The sequence below is a fragment of the Megalops cyprinoides genome, chromosome 1 (genome assembly GCF_013368585.1).
Source record: "Megalops cyprinoides isolate fMegCyp1 chromosome 1, fMegCyp1.pri, whole genome shotgun sequence".
NCBI lineage: Eukaryota > Metazoa > Chordata > Actinopteri > Elopiformes > Megalopidae > Megalops > Megalops cyprinoides.
The window spans coordinates 71,195,510-71,220,895 of NC_050583.1; the positions used below are offsets into that span (position 1 = coordinate 71,195,510).

The 25,386-nt window shown below is 40.2% G+C and overlaps 1 protein-coding gene across 1 annotated transcript in view; it reads right to left on the reverse strand.

The window, feature by feature from the left end:
- LOC118782870 (Snf2-related CREBBP activator protein) overlaps positions 1 to 25,386 on the reverse strand; it is a 94,971-nt gene that overhangs the window by 13,406 nt on the left and 56,179 nt on the right. The window contains exons 16-31 of the mRNA XM_036536479.1: positions 23,882 to 24,074; positions 23,650 to 23,786; positions 20,694 to 20,880; positions 20,383 to 20,552; positions 18,840 to 18,997; positions 15,778 to 15,978; positions 15,002 to 15,166; positions 14,433 to 14,606; positions 13,943 to 14,221; positions 11,992 to 12,146; positions 10,971 to 11,272; positions 10,326 to 10,528; positions 7,002 to 7,171; positions 2,438 to 2,634; positions 987 to 1,101; positions 771 to 893 (exon numbers count right to left, since the gene is read on the reverse strand). Of these exons, the coding sequence (XP_036392372.1) occupies positions 771 to 893; positions 987 to 1,101; positions 2,438 to 2,634; positions 7,002 to 7,171; positions 10,326 to 10,528; positions 10,971 to 11,272; positions 11,992 to 12,146; positions 13,943 to 14,221; positions 14,433 to 14,606; positions 15,002 to 15,166; positions 15,778 to 15,978; positions 18,840 to 18,997; positions 20,383 to 20,552; positions 20,694 to 20,880; positions 23,650 to 23,786; positions 23,882 to 24,074 (2,929 nt within the window). The remainder of the gene's footprint in view (positions 1 to 770; positions 894 to 986; positions 1,102 to 2,437; positions 2,635 to 7,001; positions 7,172 to 10,325; positions 10,529 to 10,970; positions 11,273 to 11,991; positions 12,147 to 13,942; positions 14,222 to 14,432; positions 14,607 to 15,001; positions 15,167 to 15,777; positions 15,979 to 18,839; positions 18,998 to 20,382; positions 20,553 to 20,693; positions 20,881 to 23,649; positions 23,787 to 23,881; positions 24,075 to 25,386) is intronic.

Below are 25,386 nucleotides of genomic sequence, written 5' to 3' on the forward strand. Positions count from 1 at the left end.
GTTAATCACTGTGGCAAAAGAATTTAGCATCTGTAAAGCCTTCTAAAAGCAGTGCCTTAGTTGAATTAGTGTGAAGTTAAAAGAATAGTCAACATAAAGGAGACATAAACAGGGATCTGGATTGGATTGCACAGCATTTAATTCAGATGGTACAATGCATTTTCTTGCGTGAGGTTGTTTACAGCCAACCCTATTCTGGAATCTCTTAATTGTATATACAAAGCTTGTCAGACTGCAACAGCCTCTGAGCTCCGACAGTAGTGCTGAGGCTACACAGATGCAGTCATCGGATACATAGGGTTCTTTGCTGTTTATTTACTTCGCCTTTGGCTTGCTGTTGTACTCACCATTCTTAATGAAATACAGGCAGAATTTTGGTTCACATATTAGCATCACTGAGCATCTGTTAAACAACATCTACTAGCTAGCCTACTAGCAAACAGTAACAGGCTGTGTTGCCAGTGTGCGAGTGTGTGAGCGAGCAGGCACACGAAAGCATACATACAATAGTATAATGTGTATACTATTACAATCTACAGTTATTTCTGCTGGTATTTTCACTTGATCACTAATCTTTGATAATTTATAGGAAGCAAATACAGTTGTGTGTGCGTGTTTAAACAGTGATTTTCTAGCACAGTGACAACTCCATTTCAAAACTCCAACTCTACTGTACTGCGTCTGAGACTAGTACTTGTGAAGTTTGTTTGCATGTTTATTTGCTTTGGACAATGTATAATCCAAACCTGCATATTGGTGTTGTGTGTTACCTGCTCCAGAATGGTGGTGTGCTGTTTACTGAATGTTTCCTCTTCCTCTGGCCGGGAAGGCAGGCTCAGTTCCACATCCTTTCTTTCCACCTCTGACACATCGAACAGCTCTCTGATTGTTTGCTGAAAGTAAAACAGGTGGGTAAGTAGAGTGGCACACCCTTCACCTACGTAATGGCATTCCTCTGGGTTTCCACACACACATAAAAGGCAGACCTGTTTGAAGAAGGCGGTGGTGAAGTTGCCTCCCTCAATGGCCATGTCTCCAAGCATCCTCTTCTGGTTGGCTTTTTTCAGGATGTTCTCCTCCACTGTGCGCTCACTAATCAGCCTGAGAGTGGGCAGGAAATACAGCCATAATGTCCATACAAGACCAAATCCATTATTATATGGGTATGAATGAATGCAAAATAAGTCGTTTTCTCACTTGCTCTGGTACAAGAGACAACTTGAACACACATCATTTTAGCTGAGATGCCAGCTTCTATAGCTTCTATTTTTCACAACACTCAAAGGAATAAATCAACTCTCATCAGTACTGATGATAATATGCATGTGTAAAAACACAATAACCTGAAAAGTGACAATGAAAACACTCAAGTTTTTTCATCAGACCTCTGCAACTGTTGCTGGTGTGCTTTAGAACCAGCAAATAGGCTCTGAAATACTTCAAAAAAACATGTTTATGTAGTTTCAGCTGCTTTTTTCCTTCTTTTATGTCTTCTCCCTTTTCACTCAGCCTTAACTTTGGCTACCTAGCCAGCTCCATTAGAAGTTGTGAGCTAGTTAACTTGCTAGCTATACTGGTACAGATGTAGCTAGCTAGCTGATTGCTTGTATTTTATCTAGGGCTACTTAAGTAGCATTAGCTAGTTAACTTGTTGACATCTTATCCTTGTAAAATCCCTCAAGAGGGATTAATGCAGCTGCAAAATCCAAGAGTAAGTAAATATCAGCAAATATATCCAGTAAATATAATATCTTTGCTCAGCAGGTCTATGTACATGTTGACCATGGACCATGGCCCAATAACGGTATCTTGGCAATATTCATATACCTCTTCCCCAAGAAGTGTGCTTCCCTTAAAAGACTATGATTGATAACACCTTGCCTATTCCCTTCATACTGAGCACTGCGATAAGCTGCCTGCATGAAACAATGTTACAGTAATTATAGGGAGAACTAACCCAGGTTGTTTTTGTTCATTATCTTTCATTTGCTGCCTATTGGTAGCAATGATTGTAATACTTGAGAATGTTATATAACATTTAAGCCCCCTGCCTGTTAATTTGACAATGTACAAGGCCAGCTGCTTTCCGCCGCTACACCTGACTAAACTGAGAGATCTCTCACAAGTAGCAAATCTTACCCTTTTGTTACTTATGAGACTACTGTAATGCTTTGCTATCCGGATATGTAAACGCTTCTCTGTAAGAGTACCAAAGAGTAGCATAAGAGTAAGGCAACTTTTGCACATAATCTAAATGATGGCTGCGTACAGTCACCACTGTTGTACACCATATTGGAAGACTGTACACTTTATTGGACGACTGCATCTGGTTTGCTCAGTGCTCCTGAGTCAGAGGTGTGTGTGTGTGTGCGCGTGTCTGTGTGCGCGTGTCTGTGTGCGCGTGTGAGAGAGAGAGTGCAGTGATAGGTAGCACTACCTGTAAATGTGAACATCTCTGGTCTGTCCAATGCGATGGCAGCGGTCCTGGGCTTGGGCGTCCATAGTAGGATTCCAGTCACTGTCATAAAAAACCACAGTGTCGGCTCCTGTCAAATTGACCCCCACCCCACCGCTACGCGTTGATAAGATGAAGCAGAAGATCCGCCGGTCAGCATTGAAACGCTCCATTAGAGCCTGGAAAAAGTTACACAAGGGAAAAGGGTTACACTCATATACATGTTTCCAGTTACATCAAAATTCATAAGTAAAAACAGTACACTGTGTACACAGTACAGACAAACTTTCCTCTGTGGACCAAATGGTCTATAGGAAAGAAAATAAAGGAAGAACAGAACATTCACAAAATACAGCACACTTCTCCAAAGGAAAAGGAAAAGCTGACTTTCTTGCATTTTTAAATGGTGAGGTAATACAGTGCCATCTGCATCTAAAACTAAAACATTACCTTGATTATACATCAAATTGGTGTTATAGCAGAAAGATGATACTGATATTGATCTAGAATGCCATGCATCTAGCTTGGTATTGGTATTTTTCTTTTTCTGGGACTTTGCATTTGCACTCCTTGCTTTTGCACCCACATTTGTCTACTGTTGGTTGTGACTATACTTAAAATTATGGTGAGGAAGGACATCAGTAAAGCAATCCTCCTATGCAGATACAGTCACTGACTAAGATCAGATACCATTCTCACAATCTCTCATGATTCCATTCAACCAAGTAAACTAAGGCTTCTTAAACCGGGAGTCACGAGACTGTGGGGAACATAATTCGGAGTAGCATCATATATGAAATGACACATTAAAAAAAAAAAAAAAAAACATGAACAATGTCCACTGAAAAACATTTAGGCTAGGTATTTTTCTGTATGTCACTGCAGTGCTGTATCTGAAAGGCAACTGCCATAACTCAATATTCCATAAACCGTGAGTGCGCGAATAGCTTGTTAAAATGGATAACTTTGTCAATAGGGACAGAAAACTGAACTGTGCCATGATGGTGCCTGAGTTGACTGATGTGATGCAAGCTAGTTACCTGGTGCCAGATAATTCTTCCCTCTCTGTTTAGGTTTAAACCCTCTAATTACATTTCAATAAATCCGTACTGGGGATGAGTGACTTTAAAGGACAATTTTGAGTAATCTGACAGTTATTTTAATGCCCTCTATAGCTGTTTTAATCCTTAAGCCTTGGCCCAATTTCAAACGGTTTAAAATTCAACAGCAAGACTACTGACGAGGACAAATCTGAAGTCACGTCCTACCCCAGTTTTAATCTCTTTGCACTGATTTCCTGTGATTTTTAGAGTAATTAGTAAGATTTTAAAATCTTACTAATTACTTACAAGGCAATACATGGTCTGTCTCATATTTTATATATATATATATATATATATATATATATATATATATATATATATATATATATATATATATATATATATATATATATATATATATATATATACACATACACACACACACACACACACACACAATGGAGCTTTTAACACCCTACACAGTTCTCTGAAGCCACTTAGGTCTGCAGAAAAGGCCCTGCTGGCTGTTCCAGAGTCAAGGCTGAAGACAAAAGGGGATCACTCTGTCTTGGGTTTGGCCTCTAGACTCCAGCTCAAGATAGTACTGCTGGGTCAGTGTGCTCTTTCGAATTTTTAAGCCTTAAGATGCATAGGATTGCTTTGATTTTTGCAATCCTATGTTTGATTTTACTATTTCTAATAAATTTAATATTAGTAATATTTTTCTGTTTTATTACTTTTATTACAATATATAGTTGTATTACTTATTATTTTGGTCCAATTTGTCATTCTACAATACTCTATTTTTTACATTTCACATTTCTTCTTTTAACCATTTATGTCCCTCAATTTTAATGAAGCATTTCTTGCTGTATGCTTAAAAAGTGCTACATAAATTAACATGTAATGCAATATGTAATTATTATAATTATAACTTGCATAATTGTGTACCAATTAGATATTAGATGTTAAACATATCTGTATAATTTACATAGGTTGCACAGCAGAGTGTTTTGACCAGTATTCACATGCTGATAATAGCTAGCAAACAAACTGCAGAAATTAAGCACAAACATGCAGAAATAACTATCTTGTTCTCTTTTCAGTCTTTCAGAAAACAGGAACATTGTGTTCCCAAGGCAATGATGATCCACCCTAAAGCTAGCAGACTGGCTTTCGGCATTATATGCCTACTTTCAATTTGGGGCTGTCAGTGCTGTATTGTTATGAATGCTTCAGTTTTTTCAGCTATCAAGCTTCGTCAGTCATTCCCCTGACTATGGGATTATTTTCACACTGTAGACTAATATAGCATAACATAAAACTAAAAACCAAACACTCCCTTCTTGCTGTCACAGTTATGTCGGGCACATATTCAGCTTGTTAGGAGGTCATCAAACAATACGACTGATACAAGCCATGGAGTCACTATGTCATAGCATGGTAACTCTGTATTTATCAGCTCCAACCATAGTGGTGACAGCCTTGTGGCTCTGTTGGCCTTCTGCCTACCATCCCTTAGTTATGCTGCCATAACTTATTATTCTGTCTGGCTTTTCCTTAATACGTACAGGCTAGTCTTGTCTATTCTCTTGCTCATCTAGTCAATCCTCTCTCCATCCATCTACCACTCCCTCACAATGGCTTCTCTTCCCGCTTCACTGCACCTGCTGGAGTTTCTGATTCCTTCCATGGCACTGCTACCAGCTGATCTAATGGCTGCAATGAACAAGATGCCCTGACCATCACTGCAGTGTCTACTGTCAGATGGAGGGTCCCCAGTCATAGCTTGCTTGAGGCCACTATGCCATCCGTTGTCCACCTCACTGGGTATAGAATATAATTGTTTACATTACAGTTTCTCAACGGGGGCGGTACCACCCCCCAGGGGGTGTTCGGACAATGCTGGGGGCCGTTGTGAATGAGGTAGCTGAAAAGGGGGCGCTCAGGCATAAATGGGGGGCGTTAGTGACAGTTCATCACAACTTTTGAGCTTCTGTCAGTACAAACAGTGTTCATTTGAATTTGAAATAAAAGATATTCTGATGTCTTTGTGCGAATGATTAGGCTATGTAAGCGATTTTTCAGTGCTTTTATTTTGAAAGGTCACACTGGAAGTGATGGTGATGAGTTACGCGGTTTTGACTTATGAATGAAGAAGTTAATAAAGCTTGTTGATCGGTTCGGAGCCCCCCGTCTCCTTGTTTAATTAATTACTATTAAAAGTATAGGCTTACAACAGAACACTCGGTTACAATTATAATATTTTGATGCTGCCGGTGCTCTGACTTCTCATACACTACCGGCAAATGATCTCCATCTTCATAGCATCTGCTCCTTGCTTTCCCCACATCATACCTGGGTGAGCAGGGATTCAGCCAAGCTCTGCACATGCAGACCAAATACCACAACCGTCTCAATTTGGTTAGTTCCCGGGCACTCAGCTGCTGAACCTGACGTCTGTCTGCCACCTAGCCCAGGGCTCACACTAAAAGCCTCCGCTTTCTTCTTAATTCAGTTCAGTTCAGTTCTCAATTCAGTTTTTCTAATTCAGTTAATTTCAGCCTACTTTTGTCATTCGTTAGGTTCAGTGAACTGGTCTTCAGTCTTCAATAAAATGACCGTTAGAAATTTGGATGTAAGTTTACGATGTAAGTTAAAGACAGCACGAGGGACCGCTGCTTTTTCATTGGCCAGGCAATTAGTTTCTGTTGTTCACGTGTTTGATTCGTAGTCTTGGAAAAAAGCTTTTGTGTGTTTGCCCAAGTAGTTTCTTCTGTTATTCCCGTTTTTTGTTCGTGATCTTGAAAATAAAGTTTTGCTGTGTTGTCCTGAATTTGTTTGAATTTTCAAATACATATCTTTACAATATTTTTTCAATCAATTCCCAAAGGGTAGTTGCTGTTGTTATTGTTTTTTTCCCCAAAAGACAATATTTCCCAACCATTCGAGGCCTTTTCAAAACCTGAATACATCACTCCAAGGTGACTAGTGTTTTCAACATTTTGACATTAATTTTGACCAAACAGTTCTCCATGAATGAGTGTAATAAAATGAGTCTGTCTGTGTCTGTGTCTGTGTGGTGGGGGCGGGGGGTTGGGGCAAGAGGATCATGATGAGATCAGGGGGCGTTTGTTCAAAAAAGGTTGAGAACCACTGGTTTAAATGAACTTTTATGCAATATATCCCAATGTTAACATTTCTGCTATATTACATTAGCCTCTCAACTGCCTTTTCCATGGGTCAAGGAATAATTTTCCAGCTTCTTCCCAGTTGGCCCTAGTTTTTTCTGCTATTTTCCCTTTTTTATTCCCTCTACGAAATCCAACATGCTACATGTATAGTGACAATCAACTGTAAAAATGTGCTATAAAATTTCTGCCTTACTTTTGCTCTGAACAGAAGAAATACAGGCATGGTCACCTGTATGGCATTAAAGTTAATTTGAATGAGATAAAGCACTCCTTACTAAGATTCCAACATTTCATCTACTATGTCCTTACCTGTCTCTGCTCCACTCTGGTGCTGCCATCCAACCTCAAATAGATATGTCCATGATAATTTAGGAACTGCTCCAGCACATCAAGCATTCGGGTCATCTGGGTGAAGATCAGCACACGATGGCCCTCAGCTTTCAGCCTCCGCAGCAGGGAGTGCAGCGTCTGCAGCTTACCTTCAAAGGGTGAGAGCGGGGTGTTTAATATGTACAAGGATAGTGTAGTATAGAAAGGCCAATCATTTTCTTAGTGTCATCTGTATTTGCCTTCAAGATGATCTTGCTTTCTAATCCAGATATATATATACATATATATACATATATTTTGGGTCTGAGCTTTGTTCTGTCTTTGTCCACTGCAGAAATAATGTGATTATTCATGGACATCAGTTGAGCAGGTGGAGATCAAATAATCTTCATTTAACATAAATGCTTCAATCTAGCAGTCAGCATGCACAATTAATCCAGAAAGTTCCAATTCATCTGTGCAGTGCCTGTGAAGTGAAGTCTGTGAACAAATTATGATCTGAGCCTTCTGAAAGTTTGTTCCTTGTGAACAGAGTCCTATACCTTTAGGGTAGGACAGTCTAGGATCACCTTTGTGGCCATGGGTCCTAACCTTCCTGCTCACCACCCCTTTGTATGCTGGCACAGTTAATCTATGCTTAGGTTGCACTGCCTCATAAATTATTGCACGCAAACTCCCTGGTCATCCCATTCTGACCACATTTTCTTCCTCTTTCCTTCTTCCTCGTCCCCTTTCTCTCATCCCCTTTCTGTCCCTCTTCTTATCGGAGCAACAACCGCTACAGTATTCTTTTTTGATCCCCTCTGGAAAATGCACTACACTGTAAGCATAGGGCTTTGTGACCAGCTCTATCTCTAAGAATATGCTACAATAAAAACATTTGCTTAATTGATGATTGGCTTCTAGGCATGCACGATATTAGATTTTTGCCGATATTAGATATGCTGATATTTTCAAACTCATTTTGGCCCATTGTCGATGCCGATACCGATATTCTGTGTGCGTGTGTACATATATATATATATATATATATATATAATGTGTGTGTGTATAGATGCCGTGTAATTTAAAAAATGGTCTCACTCCCCTCCGGAAGCAGAGGACAGCTTAGCAGCACACAACCAGCGTCCTCACAGGGTGAGAAACTTAGCTATATATTTTACCCCTCCTCACATCACTGGTGCTTTACAACCATTGCAAATAGCAATTTTGTTTTCTGTTTCAGATACTTCGAAATACTTCCACACAGCTGACATGTTGAAGCTTCTTGCTGGCACTCATAATAAATATTTGGCGTCATCATGTGTGCACAGGTAATGCCTCATCTTATCAGCTAGGCACATCGGCAGAAATTTTCATATCTGTGGATGGCGATAATTAACTTTTTGTTTAAAGTTTTTATCAGCCGGTACCGATGTTGTGCCGATATCATCATGCATTCATATTGGCTTCCTTTAGTGTAAAACAGTACCGGTTCAGGAGACAGTTCCTTTTAAAAAGATGCCTCCTAATTCACAGAATACATAGTTAGTTTAATTCAAGTTGACACTGGAAACTTGCAGGAAAGCTTTGGAGTTTGCATTAGAATATATTATTGACAATGTAAATTGTACAAACAGATTAAAAAAATATTAGTAACTTCAGGTTCCTTGATAACACCACCCTGTTCCTCCCCGCCACATCTATAAATGCGCAGGACACAACAATACAGAAGGTATAATGGACAAAGTGCTTAACCAGGTACATTGCCTTATCTTATTTGGGCAGCATGTGCACAGGACACAAGAATATCTCATTTTTTTTTCTTAAACCTGGTACGTGTTGATCAAAGAACGAGTCATCGTTAATTTATTCATTAGTACATGTAATCTCTACAGCCCTACTCTTACACCAAGATGTATAAGGTCTTACAGCGCAAAGTTTCACAAAAGAAGCAGCCTATTGAATTCTATGAAACTTAGAGGGTGTACAGAAGTACATTCTAAACATCTATATTCCCCTTATCCTTAATTATGCCTGAATCTCTCCTACTTGGTAGAAGTGGGCAGGTGCTGACTGGACAGAGTTCTCTCAGGATAGGGCCATGTCCCAATTTGCACTTTTGTTCACTGACTGTAAGCACTGCCCTTCAAAATGGTGCATGTCACGTAGGCAAGAGTGACTGACCGAACAATCGCAGTGCATTTTAATTAAAAGTGAACAGAAACTGTGACAAACAACTTTGCACATGTACTCATTTTCCTAGCACAATAACCCAGAGCAATTTATGTGTCTGGATTTCAAGGCTCATTTTGAATCACCGTAACAAGCAACAATTGTCAATAGTTAGAAAACCAAAATGTTTCATGATAACTGCATGAAATCACAACCTTTTTCCCCCTTAGTAACCTGTACTGCACCAGTAAAATGTAATTTGTAATTGAGACCCCTGCTTACTGAGCATTACAACTGGTGATGTGCGCACAGTGCATATTTTCTGTTTCTAAATTAGATGAAGTTTTTGTGTGATTTTTAGGTTAAGTTTAGGAATCGGTGGGAATACTACAAATGATTCCTCTCTGTCTTCACAAAATATGAATATGAAGAATTCCACCTTACCTGGTGGAATATTATTAAAATGTATTTTTATAAGAACCATTTCCCCTTAGTAAAAGTACCAGACATTTTGAGGTGTTTACATCTGGGGTGAATAAAAAAGGAACCAAAAAAACATGCAAGTATAGGCATTTTTAAATACTGCCACTAATTATCCAGCATGGCATTGTTTATTTTGTGAAGCCAAACGTATTCAAATCCTAGCAATGCCACTAATTGACAGTAGCTAGAGCCCCTCTGTCTGCAACCAAGCAACTTGGACATACAGGATGGAAAAGATGTCACATGGCTGGAGTCACAAATTGAAGTTAAAATATGCAAGGAATAACTAAACAAGGGATATGTAGCCAACTTTGAATGATTTTATTACTGTTGTTCTGTTAAATTTAGTCATATTTAAGAATTTAATTTACAAAAGACAATTTAGTAGGACTGCTAATATTCAAGATCACTTCAGAATCGCAACACCGAGTTGACCACTTAGAGATGCTTTTGTTTTCAGGCCATGCAAATAGTCAAAAAGCAAATTAAAACCCCTGCTTTCCCTCACACAAGGTCCCCCTTCCCTCCCCATCTCCTCCCTATCTATACAGCACTACTTGCAATGGTACTGTATGTACTTCATGTGCAGTTTGTGAGGAATTTTATATATAGAGAAAGAGAGTTTACAATATACACATTTGCAGTAAGAGGCAATCATAGACTCACCACAGTCATACTGGATTAGTCTGAGGTCAGGGAAGTGGGTCCTCATGTTGCACTGGATCCGGTGCAAGCATCCTGTAAGGCTTGACAATTTGGAGGTGAGGGCTGAGGAGAAAACAGCTTGCTGGTGGCTCAGCCAGGGAGGTGGATGACAGCTGTGCATGGTAATGGGTGGTGCCTCCACAGGTGGGATAACAAAGATGTATCTAATAGAGAAGGTGGTACAGCTTACATCAGCTGGGGGTCTAAAACATGTTAATTACATTATATTTGCTTAGCAGATGTTAACCAGAGCAACCAGCATAGATTTTCACATTATTAATTTATACATCTGGTAATTCAGGTTAGGCACCTTGCCAAATAGTGCAACAGCAGCGCCACACCTGGGAATCAAGTCGGCCCTGCTCCTTACCACTATGCCACATGGCTGTGCACTTACCCTCTAACTGAAATAATGTGCTCTAACAACTGAAAAAGGGCAGCTATAAAAGGAAGAAGTAAAAAGCCTCAAATATAATTAAGAGAGCAATACTGTCATGCAAATGAGTATTTCTATTTTGTTTAATGGAATATTGACTGATGCAGACTTTCAAGTCTGCCTTATGAATGACTATGCACAAAAGAAGACAATATGAAACAGCAATGTACCTGTCTATGACACCACTCAGCTGCTGTAACCTTTCCTCTGTTGAGTAAATAGCCTTTCTAAGCACCTCACTCTGTACCCAAAAGGCCCCATGGACATGTGATTGAGCAGACAAGCAGTGGGTGTGTCCTGAATTGGCCCAGTTTTTAGGAGCAGGAGATGGGGAAGTGCCAGGGAGAAAAGTGAGGAAGTCCAGGACCTCACGGCCATACACAGGCTTGGCACTGCAATGCTGCTCATTGATTCGCAGGATCCGGGCAAGGCGCCATTCACGCTGTAACTTGCGCCGGTCTGCCAGCCATGTCTATGAGAGGAGCAGAACACTACATGAGTGCTGTAATGGAATGTAAGTGTAACTACAACAGAGATAGACAACTGCAGCATCTGTTGATTCCAACCAAAGGAATCAACAAATTATTTCATTATTAATTGATTAAAGCTAAATAATACTGCTTTCTGTTTTTTGAAGGAAAGCTTGTTGAAGGAAATTTCATGTCACAATGACAACGTGTGTTTACAGAACGCACCATCAAGAAGTTAAATTGCATTAATGAGCAATATTTACTAGCATACTAAAGCCCAACTATAAGTATAATGCCCATTTATAAGTACAAAGGAACAAGTGCCCAGGTTACCTGAAAAAAGGAATTTCAGAAAGGAAATTTTACAAATTGCTTAAGGAACTCCAAAACATTTTGTAGGAAATCAAGACAGCAATCTGACTGAGGTAGATACACATAAACAGCTATCTGGTTACCCTGACTTGATATTACAGCTTCACAGGATCATGCAATTAGTTATGATAGGCTATCCTCATTCAAATAAGACACCTGTCAATTATCTTGGCAATGAGTATGGATGTCACAAGGTAGATGAAATGTGACATATGCTTGAAACTGATATAGATAATAGAGAGTATGCCACAATTATTTAGGCATTAAATAACACAGATTTTGAACTTGACAGGAGCACTAATTTTTCACAGTAAGATTGTGATAAACATATCAGGTACAGTGAGCACACCATATAGAAGGGAGAGCGTGGAGGTGGGGGAGGCTGCGTTCGAGCTCTGGGAGAAGCAAGCCCTCCAGTGAGGGAACCCAAGTTGGGAGGTGCTGCCATACGCAGGGTGACAACATCACTGCTATCTTCACGCCCAGGAGCTGCACTCAGTCGGGCTGAAGAAGAAAAGTAAAAGACAAAAAAAGGTCATCAAACATACCTGGAGTAATGCAAAGACCTCACAAATGAGGGGATGATTGAAATTATAATTGGGCAGAGGAGTCAATATGCACTCTCAAGGGGTGGGTCTCTATTCTGCGACAGAGGATGGCCAGAGCTGAACTCATTTTTTCAAGCATTTTTTTCAACAAACAAAATTATAAACGGGCAAATTAAATTCTTTATGTCATGACCAGGGCTCCTGATTTTCCATTAGACAAAGTATAGTTGAACAAAATGATATACGGCATGCAAGGATAGCTACTACAGATGAGATATGGAATTTCCCTGAAACTGAATGGAATTCAAAGCCTCAAAATAAAAATATGGCAGGGTAGACCAATGTTCCCTGTACACTAAAAATTCTTTGGGACTTTGATACAAGAATATAAAAATGTTTAGAATGTGAGAATAGCAATCAGCAACCAGGACCTGAACTGCCCATTTTATGTCACTATCATTGTACACAAAAATTTTGCTAACTCAGCGAGCCAAGTCAGCTAGTGACCTGAAAAACTGTTGGGAGGTGTGAACCTAGTCAATGTGAACAAACCACATTCACAGCATCCTGAATGTGCCATTCTAAAAACATTGCCCACATCTATACAACATCCAAAGAATCCGACACTTCCTCAGTACCTAAACTACACAGCTTCTCGTCCAGGCTGTGGTAGTGTCATGCTCCCTGCCTGTGCCACTAAACCCCTGAGGCTAATGCTGCCACACGACTTGTTTTCAATCTTCTCAAGCGTGCTCATGTCACACCCTTCCTCTTCTCCTCATTTCACTGGCTACTCATTACAGCTCGCATAAATTTTAAAACTTTGGTGCTAGCCTACAGGGTAGTGAATGGAATATTTCCACCATACCTCCCCCCTCCCATCAGTCATCACACCACAAACCCCGGTCAGACCTCACCATCAAGATGACTCACTGCCCCCTCCTTGTGTGGTCATGATACCTACCAGTACTGCCGCCCCCCGCTCCATAGTTGGAACAAACTTCCCACTGTGATCAGGATAGCAGAATCATTGGCCATTTTCAGACCAAGACAGAAGACTCACCTCTTCAGACTGCATCTTGTTTCCCTCCCCATGTCCATCCCTTAATGATCCCATCTTTTGTACAAACTGTTTTGGTTGTAGTATTTTATGGTTTTTGTTATGATACTTGGTTTTACATTTCTCTTATTGGAGCTTATTATGGATGTCACAGTTTATACTCTGATAAGTTCTGATAAGTATTAATTTGCATGATGATCTGGGCATTTCTTTTGCCAGGTGTGGCACTTTTACTCATATTAATCAGGTGTTCTAATGTTCTCCCATACTGTAAGTCACTGTGGATAAGTGCTAAATAACTTGAACTTGAAATAACTTAAATGCTCATCTTTCTATTTAAGTAGATGAAACCTGGTTAACCACAGTTGTTGGCAGTTGTACATATCATTGGCTCTTATGCCTCATCTCCACTGGGCTGTCTGTGGTCTGCCTTAACCAGATTGGAAAGATGTGTCAGACAGGTTAGGTATCCAACACCACTGTAAAGTGAAGATCAAAATTGGGCTGAAATTGTGTAGTCTGAACCCGGCATAACTTACTTGTAACAGAAATTATCAGCAGTGCTGCTGTTAATTTTTGCCATGATTCTCTGTATTTAATAGAATGTTCAATTTAAACAGGTTTGTATATTAAATATAACATGATATTCAAAAAGGACTCAATAAACCCCTCTCTTTCATCCTCTTACTCACCTTGGTCAGAGCTAAGTCCTGACCCTTGCACTACCCTTAGCACTGGACGGGGAAGCTCAGTCTGAGGAGGAGCAGTGTGGCTGGCAGGACACTGTATAGGAACAGGAGGTCGGAGAGAGGAGGTTGTGTTGGCGTGAGGAGGAAAGGCAGAGGAGGACACAGAGGGCACACGGGGAGATGGTGGCACAGCCACTGTGGGGACTGCCCCTCCTTCCTTCCCAGTTGACTGGCGCACAACTATCTTTACAATCCCAGGACTGGGCACCATGGAGGACGGCACTAAAGGAACAAGAAAGATAGAGGTAGAAACTGATGTGCACTAATACTTTCATTTGCATGCAGGCTGTACCACAGACACAGAGGGCTCCACTTTCTCCAGAAGGTCTACGCTGACAGCTGTATTTGTACCCCTTTTGCAATTAACCACTATAAAATGAAAGAAGAAAATGACAGTGTTTGCATAACACTTGAATGGAAAACAGCAAACTACCTTGTGTAGGGTTGAGAGGCAGCGTTAATCCAGGGGGCCCGGGGGGTGCTGTGGTGGGATGAGTGTTGACTGTGCTACCCCCTCCTTGACTGACTGTCTGAATCACTGCTACCTGTGTTGGTTGGCTGATCAGGTGGTGCTGTCCTCCACTGGACAACAGATGCACAAGATTTCCTACACAGTGGAGGGATCACAACAACTTGTCTAATGTCTCAATAATGTCTTACAAAAGGCATTCATTTGTAAATGACTCATTAACTTCACAGAAGAGGTGTTTGAACAAAAACTTTTTCCAAGGGAGCTGAGTTCCCCAGTCAAATGTACCAAGACCACGTTGAAGACATGGCAGTTTAAGCCTTTTCTAAGTTTTAGAACTGAAGTTCACAGCACTCTCTGATCATGCCATGCTCTGTGTAAAACAGTAGATCTTAGCTACTGTAGTGAAGTAATAACGACACACATGCAGAAGGACAGACAAACAATATTTACAGTACACACAGTACACAGTACAACAATATTCATAAAATATGAGAAAATACAAGCACAACAGTTTAAGACGACACACTGACCCTGAATAGGACGGGATTGGGCCATGGTGACCTGGTGGAGCTGGGCACCAGAAAGTGTTAGCTTGTTGCCCTGCAGCTGGAAGGTGACAGGCTTACTGCCTTGGCAGGACGACACAGGGCGGCCTGCTAGGGATGCCAGCTGAGCAATACTGACCACCTCCCCAGCTGTGTGTGGACAGACAGAAAGAAGTTTACATTAGTACAATCCAATCTTTCAGTCATGTCTAAAAATGATACGAAGCTCAAACTTCGTAAATTTGTCGTTGAATGATGAAACATCAACTCAGGCTAAGGAATGCTGGAGAATTCATAAATTCATAAATAGATTCATAAATGTTACAAAAGTGTCTTCATGTTTCTGTATCGGACCTTGTGGACTTTTGGTTTTGCATTTGGCACCCTTTACCATCAATAAACTAAAGTTTTGTTGGTATTGTGGATGCTGTATTTTGTGCTTCAGACCATACCTACAGTAGCCATGAATAATACTTAGTCGACCTCTACTCAGTGGACCAATGGTGAGAAGTGCAATTATGGGTACTGGAAGATTCATGATAAACTTATGTTCCATAGCATAACTGTCATTCTAATATGCAAGAAATTCCTTTAGGACATATCATGAACTCTTTGAATACAATTTGTGAAGATCTGTGAAGAGGACATAGATCCAACAAAACCATGTTCATGGTATGCTGCATTTGTATTCTGAAATGAACAAAATTTATACCACCTTTCACTGTATTTGATCTTAAAAACTGTTATTCTATGTTACTCACAGGGCAAACGGGCTTGCATGTCTGGGCTCAGCAGAACCCTCTGGGTCATGGTGCTGCTGGGTGGAGGGGTAAAGGCTGGCAGAGGGGCAGCGCTGGAGGCAGAAGGGGGGCGCACACTCATAACAGGTACAGGTGCTCCTTGCCGCACTGCTGTTCCTGATCCAGCAACTGTAACTGCAGCAGGAATGCTGGATACAGAAACTGTGGAAGAGAGAGACAGTTACTACAGTAGATATAAGGGTGTGATGGTAGACACATGCACCTACAACACTAGAGATAGGATGGGAAATGCCGCTGAGACTGTTTGAAATGTTATCCCCCGTTAGAAATCTCTGTGATGTTGGTGGTGGTTGGGTTTTGATTAACATGTGGAGAACCCCATATACATGTTGGAAAAACAATCCAAGATACAATGGTACAATGGTACATAGTAATGGTCAGGACAAAATTATACAATAGAAAACTATGTTGAATTTCTGACTGTGTATATAATCTGTTTTTTCTGTTGCTTGCTACTGACTGTATTACATCATTTTATTGTCATTTAGCAGATGTATGCAAGTCGCTCTGGATAAGAACATGTAGGTTAAAATTTTATCCATTTATACACCTGGATATTTATTGAGGCAACTGTTAAGTAACTTGCCCAAGCTTGCAGCAGTGCCCCAAGAAGGGAATCGAATCATGAACTTTTTACAAGCCCTGCTCCTTACCACTACATAACAGTGCTGCTTGACTTGATTGTATTGGTCTTATTTTACTACCATGTTTCCTTTTAAAATGTGTCTTATAGAAATGCTAAATTAACTGAGGCTGAAAGAAATTTTTCAAGTAATACTTTGGTACATTTTCGTTACCAATTACCAGAATGCAGCAAGACACAGTTGCCATTTAACAGTCAAAACAGACTGAAGTAGAAAGGAATAAAATAGACATTTATTGTCCACTTCTTTTAGTCTATTTCTTTTTCCTTTGTTCCTTCTTTTTTACATGAAAATATCCATCAAGCCAGGAGGAACACTAACTAGCAGGACTCTGAACCTCTCCAAAATAAAGCTGAGAAAATGCTACGAAAAGCTGAGCTCATGCTTGCACTTTTACAACAACACAATGTGTGGCAAGGTCTCATTCAGGCTATGACTCCCCCAGCTTCATAATTTGAGCACTTTATTGGTCATTACTAGGCATGCACACAAAAATAAGGATACACAAAGTGAGCTGCCCATCTGAGAAAGCTTAGAAAACAATGCTAACTTTCCCCAACTAGGCAGCTGCAAATGACATACCATCAACAGTGATTGCGCTGTGCCTTCACACACGACAGACTTTATAATATAATTATTGTGCCTGTAATCACAATCAGTAGCAGTAGTCAGTATTATTTTTGAGCCTGTCCGCTCATCAACGACAAATGCAACCAATTTATCGTGGATGGGTCAGCAAATTGTTTTCTGTGTCAAATTAGGATGCATCACACGTAGGCAACATCTGGATGCTGGTGGAAAGAATGCATGCTTGCCCACTGTAACTGTCTCTGCACTACATGTTGCAAGTACTGCTGGGTGGATAGCTCACAAGATGACTGGATTATGTAGGCTACTGCTGAGAGTTTTCATGTTGCTCACAATTAGGGCTGCAAAAACAGACTAACTTACAGCACACTTTTCTCATTGACGTTATTTTTACTGTGAATGGCCATTTATGAATTAATGGTTAAAACCACCAGAATTAAGGAGCCCTCATTTCAATACTAGGCCACTCTATGATGTTAGTATGACAAAACAAAGACGTCTCAGAAAGCCTGCTTGTTACATTAACTAATGAATGAGCTAGTAAATCAGCAGCCTAATGTTAACGCCTTAATGTATTATGTATCCAGATTCTGTTCTCTTAAGAAAACTGAAAACCCTTTCTACACTGGCCCTATACCCACATGAACCATGAGTTTCCTGAAACAGCCTAGCTATGAAGTAGCTGCCCCCATATCACTGCTGGCTGAGACTGAAATGTGTCATGGTCATTTAAATATCAATTTTCTTTTAAATATCAATATTCTCTGCAGTATCTTACCTAGGTAGGTAGTCTAAATGGATACGATGGGCTTTGTATTGTTGCCTACTACAGGCTACAACAGTACATATATTCTATATATTTCTTTTCACTCTATTTCTCTGCCTTCGTGGTCACATTTTTCTTGATTTAGTGCACCTCATTTCCTTTTAGGCTGCTTAATTCACATAATGGTATAATATCATAATGGTATTGTTCAAAAAATTCTCAAACACATCGCAAAATGCTTGAACAACACTATGCAATTAAACACTGTAATTGTTATTACAGTCATCAATAAATATTGGACATCCAATCTACAGGCCATGTTAGAAAATGAAAACCGCTTATACCAATTACTAATTAAAGGTGCTAGGATGATTATGTTAAGTTCCCTCTTTGCTGTCTCAACAGTGAAAGACCAAAGTAGTAAAGTGTGTGATTTAGAAATGTGTAGTGTTAAAACCCGACTCACTTCAAGACTTTTTAGCTGTACCAACCAACCGTGAGCATCATGATTTTGATTTCCCTAGGCAACTGCTTCTGCCAAGTCACTGAAAATACGACAGAGTAGGGGGTGTCCAAAATGGACAGTGGGGTGTATACCAAAAACACCCTTTCCTTCTGTCTGCAACAATATACAGTACTGTATTTGTTCTATATCAAGTGAAGTTTGGACTCCTTTGCTCAATCACATCAATTGGGAGGGTGTTTCATTCTCAATATGTATTCCTCTGGTTGCAAGATTGTCAGGACAGGCTAGGAGGTCAGCATTGTATAACATTTGGGCAGCAAATGAGATAAACAGCCATACACCCCTTCATCATCTCCAGTTTGCCAGCCCTGTACATGTGTGTAGCAGCTGAGTCAACTCTAGATAGGGGATGCAACTGATATCCAAGAGAACTGCTATTAATCAATTTAACTGACCGGCAGGCAACAGTTCAGTCAGCTGTGTGAACTCAAAAGTTCTGTTCAGGATATGCATTTTTTTTTTCATTCTGAGTACTAACCCTGTGGAACTGGTTGAATAGGTGTGGCTGGTGGAGCTGTGTCCATGACCAATGTAGATCGAAGGGCAGGAGAAGCACTGTGATCAGGACAGGGGGGTCTGGGGCTGTTAACAAGCAACACTGCACGTCCATCTGTCTTGGGTAAAGGCTGGAACATCCTGAGACACATGCAGAATGTAGAAATGTTTGACAGAATACTAGTGTACAACCTCTCTTTCACTTACCTATCCGTCCATCTACTTACACAACATTTAGATTCAACAATGGAGACACCAAACAACATATGCATATTTATCATCTAATAAGCAGTTGGACTGCCCTTTGCCTTCAGAAGAGCTTCAGTTCTTCCATGAAGATGGAGGAGGTGGAAATTTACTCCACACTCTACATTCCAGAAGTACCCACAAAGGTTCAATGATGTGTAGATCCAGTGATTTGGGAGGCCACTGAAGGAGTCTGACTTATTCCTATTGTTCAGGACATCACTCCTGATTCCATTAAGCACTCTTTAAGCATCATTATTCCATAATTCCATTAAGCAACATAACTCCTGTGAGATAACTGCCCATACCATAACAGATTAACCACCGTCGCCACCTTCTTTTGGCTTTCTCCAAACATAATTGTGCAGAGGTAGGAAAAAGAGAAACCGATGACTCAGCAGACCATACTGCTCTCTTTCACTGTTCAGAGGTCCACATTTTGTGCTCATCACACCAGGTTATGCATTGTTGCACACTAGCCTTTGTTACAATCGGCATCAGAATGAAAGCCCTACTACAAATATTAGCTTTATGAACCTTAGGACATACAGTTGATGCTGACACTGGATCACAGAGATGTAGATTCAGTTCTGTTGCAATTTTTGAGGCTGTTGTTGAGTTGGCCATCTATCCTTGCTGGTAATCTTTGCAGTGGGGACCACTGGTCCTCTCTCCTAACGCAGCTTTTCCTTTTTTGGCATATGCGGTCAAGATTTCACACTGTGCCCCTAGAGACATTAAATAATTTTGCTGATTCTGTGACTAATTCAAATACAATTTGGCCAGTAACTATTTGACCTCTTAAAATCTGATAGATCCCTCTTTTTGTCTCTGACACTTGCATGTTAATCGCATACATTGATTTTAAACCATCTTTCATACCAGAAACGTAATGGTTTTTACTATTGATAGTAGTGCCAAACTTGTATACTACTTTTAAATTGCATGTTATTTACTTTTTACATTTGAATCCTGTATCATTTGGTGTTTCCATTATTCTGTCTACTCCCTGTATACACACACACACACACACACATATACATATATTTGTGTGTGCGTGCATGCATCCATATGTGTGTGTACCTAAGCATTCTTGACTCATCTTTCCATGACTACAGTGTTAACGTGAAGGAAATGAGGTCTGGCCAGTTCTGAACAAAAAAAAAAATAGAATTCAAAATTATTTTAAAAATTAAGCTTACCATTTTGTATACATTATGTGTGCTGCAATATGTGCCAGTTTAAGTGCAAACAACTGCGTAATTTGATTGCATCAATACCTGTTAACCTTCATGCGAACGGGTTTAGGTCGCGGTGGTGGGTCAGGGGAGTCCATGATCTCATGTACCAGCCTAGGCGTTACCTTCCTACGAGGTAGAAAAACGTCTGCCTGATACCTGGAAACACGTCCCTCCAGGCCCACCAAGTCAAACATGGACAGGTCACAGCACTGGAGGAGAGGGGAGATTAGGGAGTCAGGATACTATACTCACACTGCACAGGTGACAGTATTTGGAAATGTACTTGGAAAAAATACAGCACTACTGAAGGAGCAACCAAACTCTGTTTGGATTTCAGCTTTTATGCTCACCTTGAAAGGAGATGTGTCAAGAGCCTGTTGCACAAGGGAGGCGGTGGAAAAGAGAATAGGAGGGGTAATGAAGGGCGAGTGGATAGGCCGGGGGTCAAACAGATTAGGATGGTTACACACTTTGCGCAGCTGCATCAGGATATTTATCACTGACATGAAGTGTCCGCTGGCCAGAGTCTCCCGAGTCCTAATAAAAGTGATACATAGACAGAGAAACGTAAGAGATGATCATTTTTACACTTGTAAAATAGCTAGCTAACCACATGACAGTATGAGAAGTACGGAAGTACGGAAAGTGTTTCTTTAAGTTGGTTTGACATATTTACTAAGTCTTGAGTTCAAACCTTATTTTGTTTTGGGAAATGAGACTACAATTTTACCATAAGATAATGGTTAAAACAGGAGGAATTCAAGAAGGATACAGCATTGTTTTATCCCAGGCTTAAAACACACTCTCGCAGACCCCGCAGGATTAAGGATTGAAATAATACGACTGATAAAAATAGGTTTCCATCTTGCAACATCCTTCTTGTCACTGTTCCTTTTGCTATACAAGATGTTGAAAAACACTTTTTCAGATGCAGACTCACAACTAGGCTACAGCAGCCTAATGATCAAAACAACCTGGTAATACACAAATGCAATTACTGTGCATAAATTAAAACAAACAAGAAATGATAGACTGTCTAGAAGAAATGCATTCTAATAGGAATTGTTTAAAGTCAATAAAGCTGGGACAAGTCAGTCATTTTCAGTTCACAGTCTAGAGTAATGAACACAGACAACATCTGTATGGTGGGAGGGGAAAAAAGCTTGGTCATTGTCACTATCCTCTCTGAACTACATGTTGCAAGGAGTGCTGTGTGGATAGCTTGCAAAATGACTGGATTGTGTAGGCTACTGCTGTGAGTTTTGATGTCGCTCACAATTATGGGTGCAAAAACAGACCAACTGTCAACTGTACTATGAATGGACAGGTACAAATTAATGGTTACAATAAAGAGAAGTAAGGAGTCTGTAAGGAGGCCCAATTTGAACACCTCTCTGTACATGAAAAACCAATGTCTCAAAAGCCTGCTTGTTATGTCAGCTATCTCATTCACTAGCTAGCTACCTAGTCCAGCAGCATAATGTTAACACTTTAATATGTTCGGGTATCCAGAGTCAGTTCCCTTAAGAAAACAGAAAACCATTTCTACACTAGCCTTACAGCCACACAAACAATATGACTGTCAAATACGTCAATGTTCAGTTAACATAAACATTAATTCAAGAGGAATGTAAATGGGCATGGTTCTGGCTCTACAGAATTTGGCTGTGGTGTTCAACCAAACCAAGTGTTGGTGAGATTATTGTTTGCAGTGTGTTACCTACAGTAGATAGCTTATAGGGATTGGATCGGCTTTGTATTATACTACTGTATAATGTAGATTTTTTGTTACTCCATTCCTATGCATGTCTTGCATCTCCATTTCAAGCAGTGCTTGACACTAATGGAAAACACTCTTGTGGGGAAATGTTGCAATTATAAAATGTGTAGTGTTAAAAACCTACTCACTTTAATAACTTTATTATCTTACACGTTTTTCAGAGGCCAAGTCACTGAAATGCCTTCTGCCAAATTATGACAATGAAATGACAATGGTGTCCAAAATTCATTATCAAAATCCTTCCCCTTTGTGTGCAAGCATATACAATCTGTGCTATGTAGCACGGTCTTAACAACAAAAGTAACACTGACAACTGCACAAAAAAGTTTTACAGTAACAAAGAACTGGCTCCAGTTTTCCTGAATTATCTTCATTATTATTCATCTAAATTGTGTGTGTGTGTTTACAGATGCCACCTGCCAATCATTTTATACAATGACAGCTCACTGGAAAAACTCATTATCATATTATCATAGAGCGTAATATGAATGCTTCCGCATAATGATGGCACCGCTGCTGTGCAAGCACAAAAATTATCAGGACCATCATCACAAGGATTTAGAAGCTACAGAATGGCTACTTGTGAAGATTCCCACAATATCTGTGTTTCATACTTGCCTGAGACAATTCAGTACACTGTTGGTTATGCATGTGCTTCAGTCACTCAAGGCACTTATTCTGAGCAGAGGCTGAGCTCTATAGCACAAGATACTGCAAGGTTGAGGGTGGTCTGTCACTGGCCAACAGTGACCACTAGCCTGCAGCGCAGAACATAATCGCCTTTGTTCCTCTGAGTTAGGGTCACCCTTGTCCTGCCACCCATCAGACTGTCTGGTGATTCGCCAGGCACCTCTGAAGGTAAGTGAGAGTAAGTAACGCCTCTAATTGGTGTTCACTCTCGTGTAATGTACTGTAAAACTTGCAGTGTGAAAAATGCTGGTTGCTGGAGAGTGTATCACAAGTGTGCATACTTCAAATGCCTGGATTGAGGCAAGTCTAAGGCACCTCCGGTGATTGCAGAGTAAAAAAAGAACAAATAAACAAACTTCTAAGAAAGAAAAGTCTTTAAATTAATTGACAGACCTTCTGAAATGCCTACTGTGTTGTTCCAGACAGGGCTGAATCGTATGTTATCCATTTCCCCCCCATGTTTTCCCATAGTGAAAACAAGAGTGTCGAGGGGACTATGCAAACCATTAACCACAGAGAGGACTGGGTGACTGGGAGTTACGGAATACAGCTGGGATACTGGGGTTAAAACTTGGGTTACATATGTCTTTGTTGGGATCCCTGCTTTTGTTTTTAATACAAACAGTGCTATTCTGATGCGATCGCACTGCTACTTTGAAGCCATATTGAAGACAGTTTGAATCATTTGAAATTCAACTTTAAAGTTACAAAAGTGATATTTTTTGAAGATGTTATGAATATCAAATTTTGCCATATGAAATTTTATCTGAACTTTTTCCCCACAGCGATGAGTACTGAATCACTGAATGTGATCAGCTTTGTCACTGGTCACTCACGAAGCTTGTGCCATGAAGTCGTCATAAAGGAAGCGCTGTCTTTTGGAGAGGCGGCAACGCACTACATGCTCATACTTCTTGGGCATTTGCTTCTCCACGTCTGCCTTGATTCTTCTGAGGAGAAAAGGCCGCAGGACCTGGAAGGAGATACATTTTGCATCAATCACATTGTTTAGAAAATATTTTAAACACTTACACACTAGAACTGTGAAGCAGCATGACTGAGCCCTACCTTATGCAGCCTCTTAACTAGGCCCTCGTTGTACTCTTGGCTGCCTTCAATCATGCCAGTGAGGGGGTTGGAGAACCACTCCTTGAACTCACGATGTGACTGGAAGACGTGGGGCATGAGGAAGTGCATGAGGGACCACAGCTCCATCAGACTGTTCTGTAAGGGTGTACCAGTCAGCAATAGTCTCCTCTGACTGCAAGAAGGGGGAGAGGAGGAAGTTTGAGAGGCTCCATAGCAGTGTAGAGAGTACATGTGTGTTCACTGCGTCACAATTTAAATGCAATACAGAGTGGCATGTATCACTTCCTCACTATATACTGCAGGTTTCAGGGAGGAAATTGCACCACTTCAACCACCTTTTACATTTACCTTTTGGAATGCTACTTTGCCTCCTTACTTGTTTATATAGCACCTGAGCAGGATAGTGCAAAGTGCTTAAAAGATGTCAGAATTACTTAGGGGCAAGTTAACCCAGATTCAACTTAATTTGATCAAAAACATGCTTTAAGCTGGAGGAGGTTTTGAGACATCCACTTTCGAACGCCAGTCAGACATTTATGCAAAACAGTCAATTTGTTTAACTTAAGTCTGACAGGTATAACTGTTTCATCAGCATAAACGTGAAAAGGATATGTTATGCTTACAAATGTGGCAAAGTCATATCATATAAATTGAGAACAAAATTGGTTGAAAAATAGATCCTTGAAGGAGCACCATATTCTATCACTGCTGATGATGCCACAAAATCACCCATTAAGACAATCAATTTTCTATTTGACGAGTAAGGAAAAAAAAAACAATTCAGTGCAGTTCCAGAGATGCCAATCCAATTTTGAAGTTTGTCAATTAAAACAGAATGATCAATTGTGTCAAATGCCACACTGAGGTCAAATAGGATGAGGATGAAACATTCACCAGTCAGCACTCAGCTGTAGCTTGTTTACTACCTTTAGAAGGGGTGTCTCTATGATATGACTGAAAGCCAGAATGGAATTTCTCCAAAAAAAAATAAATATATATATATATATATATATATACATACATTACTATTCATCACAGGTAAAAGTTGCCCAGAGACCATTTTTTCCAAGATTTTTGAAATAAAAGGCTGGACTACCGCACATTTAAAACAGGTAGGAACATATCTTGTCATGAGTAAGCTATTTATATCTGAGACTAAATTAAGAGTAACTGCTGCTAAAATGTCTTTCAAGAGCCTTGTTCAGGTAACACCTAAGGGACTGGATGATAATAATGATGATGGTGCTGCTGCTGCTAAGATACTGGTAATGGTTACTGATGACAATTTTAGCGTAGCAATAATCTTTACAGTAAGAATGCCATCGTAATTGATCATGTTTTGTGGCAGTATTCGAGCTTTTGTCTGTGTCTGTCTTTCATGCGCTCCACTGCAAGGGTATTTCAAAAGATGGGGACTGCCAGAAGTACGAGTGCAAGCACACATACATCTCATGCCATTTCTGTGATTGATATTTTATAATCTT